The sequence below is a fragment of the Tamandua tetradactyla genome, chromosome 6, assembly GCF_023851605.1.
Source record: "Tamandua tetradactyla isolate mTamTet1 chromosome 6, mTamTet1.pri, whole genome shotgun sequence".
In the NCBI taxonomy this organism is placed as follows: domain Eukaryota; kingdom Metazoa; phylum Chordata; class Mammalia; order Pilosa; family Myrmecophagidae; genus Tamandua; species Tamandua tetradactyla.
The window spans coordinates 96,321,511-96,326,186 of record NC_135332.1 but is presented as its reverse complement, the minus strand read 5'-3'; the positions used below and the strand labels follow the sequence as shown (position 1 = coordinate 96,326,186).

Genomic DNA, 4,676 nt, shown 5'->3' with positions numbered 1-4,676 from the left:
CATATTTGTGCCATGTATATGTACTTCACTAGCAGAAGGAGGTAAGTGGGTGCTGACAAGCAATTTCTCTTCCCTTCTCACTCCCAAAACAGCTGCTCAAATACTCAAGAAGTGGGGTTGGCGATTATATGATAAAAGCCTATCACCCTTTCTCTGCCCAGCATGTGTTTTAGTCTTTATGGTAATCAGCAGTTTTAAATCCTTTTCACAATCAACCAAATTAAAGGGAGGGGTATCTCATTCTTAATCTTATCCTGCCAAATACTTCTGTGGATTCATTGCTTATCCATTAGATAACTTTTCCACAAAGGCAGTATTAATAAATTAATAATATATAAACCCTAAGGTGCCTGAGTTATGGATCATATGCTCTCAGTAAATAGAATACTCACTTATCACACAGGATGTTTCAACTTTTATTTTAAACTGATCTGCTCTGCTATGGAATAGCAAAGCTTCTGCATGTCTCAAGAGAAAGCATGAGCACATACATTACATAACTCTACTAAGTTAAATAAAATCAAGTAGACATTTTTAAATTTCAGATCTGGTAAAAAAACATAATTTACACAAAGACTGCAAGAATTCAACACAGTAAAAACCTTTGCAATACAATGATGCAAATCAATTCTACTTTCTGTAAAGCTATCTGCATATTTATTCAACCTGTTACCTAAGACATAAAAAAGGAAGTCTGAGACACACAATATTAACCCCTACGTGCCAATGTGAAGGGCAACAACCTAGAAATAACAATACAGCAGTTTATTGGATGATTTAGAAAGCCAGTGTGAAATTGAACTGTCGAGTCCTATTAAATCACCCACACATTCTAGGATGCCCAACCATGCCTCCGTGTGGACAAGACAGCATGCCAGTCCGCATACTCTTCCAGCAGTCATCTCCGTAGACAGCTCTACAACTGATCAAGGTCAGATGGATTACTCAGTGTCCCAAGATCTTTGTCCAGAGGCTGTCAAAACACAGCTACTGAGTTCATGAAGACGGACGAGGTTTTGAATCCAGATAATTGCACCTCGTTCTGCTTGTAACCAGATGTCCAGTTTACTCCCTCAGCTTAGATAATCCGGAAATTACACTAAGCTCAAAACTTTAATATTGAAAAAGCATAAAGGATTCATAAAATAATTTTGTGAGTCACAAAGAGAATCAATGATGCGTCTCCCAGAAATTTGAAAGTGACTAAAATGAATCACGAGGCCTCTGAAACTTCCAGAAGAGGAGCATTCAAATCCAATGACGTCCCTCAATCAAAGTGCACTGGAGATGAAAAGCTTCATTTTGAGCAATTTACTATGATTTGCCACTCAAGGCCGAAGATTTCTAAATTTACATTTTCTGAACTGATAGCTAGGAGTTATCATAGAGCTAAGGAAGCTATCTTCATTCATCAAAATTAAAGGGGAGAGTTTTTCCCTTCCATATATTTTTAAAAGGTATGTTGAACCTAAATAATTGATAAGTTGATTTGGAAGCCCCATCAAACTCAGTAAACAAAATCTGCAGGCCACATTTCCACTCTTTCTCAGTATATAACGTTGAGTCCCGCCGTAGCAAAGAAACGTTTTCATGAATGTTTACTCCTGTTTGGAATGTGTATACCACAGAAAAATAACTTTTAAAACACTGTAGTAATCAATGCATTATCTTTATCTCATTTGATTCTCATAGCAATGTGGGAGGTTAGAACATACAGCATTTTCAAAGTTGCCAGTCCTGAAAAACAATATTCACACAAATAATAACAACCAACAGGTCCAGATCATTTGAGAGGTCGGTTGGGGCAAAGGAGGTGGGGGTAACGAAGTCTTTGTCGAAAGAAGCCAGAACTAGTTGCCCTGGAGATGTCAAGGACGAGTCAGCCAGTTGCATTCAAACCCAGCGTTTATCCATCAGGACTGGGCCGGGGTGCTGCCTCCTCCAGGGGGCGCCAGAGCCGCGCGGGAGGGAGACTTTTCCAGGCTTCTGATTCTCCCGGAACCGGCCGGCCAGGGTCCGTGCAGAGTCTGAGTGCTGGGGCAATTTCAGGTGAGGATAGCGGTAGGAATGACAAAAGCAAAGTAAGAAGGCGGCGCGGAGCCAGGGAGCGGGGATTCTTTATCACTATTCTGAGTAGTTAGAATAAGATACACATACACGCCCTCTGGACCTCCCAGCTTTCCCCTGCTATTGACCTGCTTTCCCCGGGAGCCCTGGGCAACCAGCATTCTCCGCGGCCTTGGCGACCGCGGAATCAGGTGCCTTGACCCCCTCCTCCGGCGAGTAGAGCAGAGGCGCTGCGGGCTGGCTTGAGAAAAAGTTCAAGACAGTCGCTGGCTGCAATCGGAGTTGAAACAGAGGCGAGCGCATGGCCGACGCCGGCGGGAGCAGAAGGGACCCTGCGGCCCGGTCGGACTAGTCCGCTCAATTGCGCTCAGCCTGCCGCAGGCCACACGTAGAGCCTCCGTCGCAATGCGCTGGCGGGGTCCTGGCAATTCTGCCCGCCTTCTCTCTCCTTACCCGCCTCGGTCAGCCTAGTGGTTTTTGGCCACAGCGGTCCCCACCTGTGGCACGTATCAGCCTCCCCTTGGTTTCGGATTCAGCAAGTCTGGGGTGCATCTCTAGCAGGTTTCCAAAGAGGCTGGTGCTGCGGACGGGGACCACCCGCTGCAGTCTGCGGTTCTCCTGGAGCATGAAGCACAGGGCTTTGGAGAGCTGCGCTGCTCCTCGGACGTCCCGGCCGCAGGGAGAGGACCGGGAACTCAGGCCGAGGCGCGGCAGGTCAGCAGCTTGCGGAGGCTCCTGCGGAAGTTCTCGTCCAGGAAGGCGTAGAGAAAGGGGTTGAGACAGCTGTTAGCATAGCTGAGGCTGGTGATGAAATAAGAGACGGCGACGACAAGTGGCGTCTGCGGCAGGTCGGTGGTGAGGGCCACCACGGTGCTCAGGTGATAGGGCGTCCAGCAGAGTAGACAGACGGCTAGAATGGCCGCCACCAGCACGGTCACCCGCTTCTTGGCGCGGTCCAGGGCCTTGGCCTGGCTGTCCAGGCGTATGGCGCGCAGCCGGCACAGCAGGCTGGCATAGAGGCTGCAGATGGCGGACACCGGGATGGCGAAGCCCAGGACCAGCGTGTAGAGGCGGCTGGCCCGCCACCAGACGGCCTCCGGCTGCGGGAAGACCAGCACGCACTGGCGCCGGCCCTGCTCGTCGTCGAGCCGCGCAAAGACGGCGAAGGGCAGTACCACGAGCGTGGCGAGGCCCCACACCGCCAGGCTGACGGCGCGCGCGGCGCGGTAGGTGCGGCGGGCCAGCGGGCGCGACTCGGCGGTGGCCAGCACCACCAGGTAGCGGTCGGCGCTCATGACGGTGAGGAAGTAGAGGCTGGAGAAGGTGTTGTACTGGTCGATGGCCACGATGAGCTTGCACATGAGCTCTCCGAAGGGCCACTGGCGCAGCAGGAAGTCGGCGATGTTGATGGGCAGCACGAGTGTGAAGAGCTCGTCGGCGATGGCCAGGTTGAGGATGAAGAGGTTGGTGACGCTCTTCATGCGCGGCGCCCGCAGCAGCACGTACAGCACCACGGAGTTGCCCGCTAGCCCCACGGCGCAGATGGCGGCGTACACCACCGGTACAGCCACGGCCAGCGGCGGCGGCAGAGGCGGCGGGCTCGTCACGTTGGCGGGGCCGGGCTCGGAGGACGACGCGTTGGGCATGTCTCTAGGGGCTGGGCGCCGGGACCTTGGCGGGGTGCTCGCCACTGCACCTGGAGCGCTTCTCCAGCCTTCCCGGAGAGGCGCGTTCCTTCCACTCGGCAACCCGCCCGGTCGCGGCCACTCCAGGGGCTGAAAAGCGGGATGGAAAGTACAGGTTAGGCTAGACGACTTGCAGCTTTGGAAAGAGGGGCGGTGCCCCAAACCCACCCCCACGCAATCTCTCTGGGCTACCTGTTGAGTTCCATTCCAACCCGTGGCATTCATCAAACGAAGTGCCAGAGAGAGACGAGTCCCCTTACCTTTTTTAGGGAAAAATGCAAGCCTGTATCCCTGGCTTTAGGACACCCCTTGAAGACCCGAATCACCCCAACTATTTCGCGGCAGCGAGCTTCAGACACCCTGGATTCCGTGCGCCCTAGAGAACAGCAAACTCAAAAGCCATCCTGGCTTTACCCGGCTGGTCCGGAAGATCTGTCTGCCCTTCCTGAAGTGTCAGTAGCGAAGCCCGCCAGTGACGGAGAGACACGACATCCACAGCGGAGACACACGCCACGAGAGCCTGACCTCTGCCTGCCGCGTGTGCCCCGGGCTGCTGCTGGCGCCTCGGTGGATCCCGCCCGCGCTCCTAGAGGAGCTGGGATCGCGCAGCCGCGACAGCTTTGCGCTGACCGGCGCGGGTGCACACCCCAAGGACAGCAGCGGTGGAATCAGGGTGAACAGCATTCCTAAAAATATGTTTTTCTTTCCTTCCCGTGGTGTGACCTCACTCCATCTGAAACAATGAACAACTCTCTTGTTTTAAGTGTTGAATTTAAGACATGCAAAGTTAGGGTCTTATTGGTCTATTTAAACAGGAGAATAATGCAGTTGAGGCTCTCATTTTTTTAAACATCGTACCCCAAATGTTGTAATTTTTAAAGTTGAAAATACATGCACACCCGGTGGCTATACAGATGGAAAATA

General features: G+C 52.0%; 1 protein-coding gene across 1 annotated transcript; it reads right to left on the bottom strand.

Moving 5' to 3' along the window:
- Positions 1-2,762: 2,762 nt before the first annotated feature.
- Positions 2,763-3,713, bottom strand: NPBWR1 (neuropeptides B and W receptor 1). Its single transcript, XM_077163305.1, has one exon. It carries the CDS (start codon positions 3,711-3,713, stop codon positions 2,763-2,765), a length of 951 nt encoding a protein of 316 aa, XP_077019420.1.
- Between the last annotated feature and the right edge of the window lie 963 nt (positions 3,714-4,676).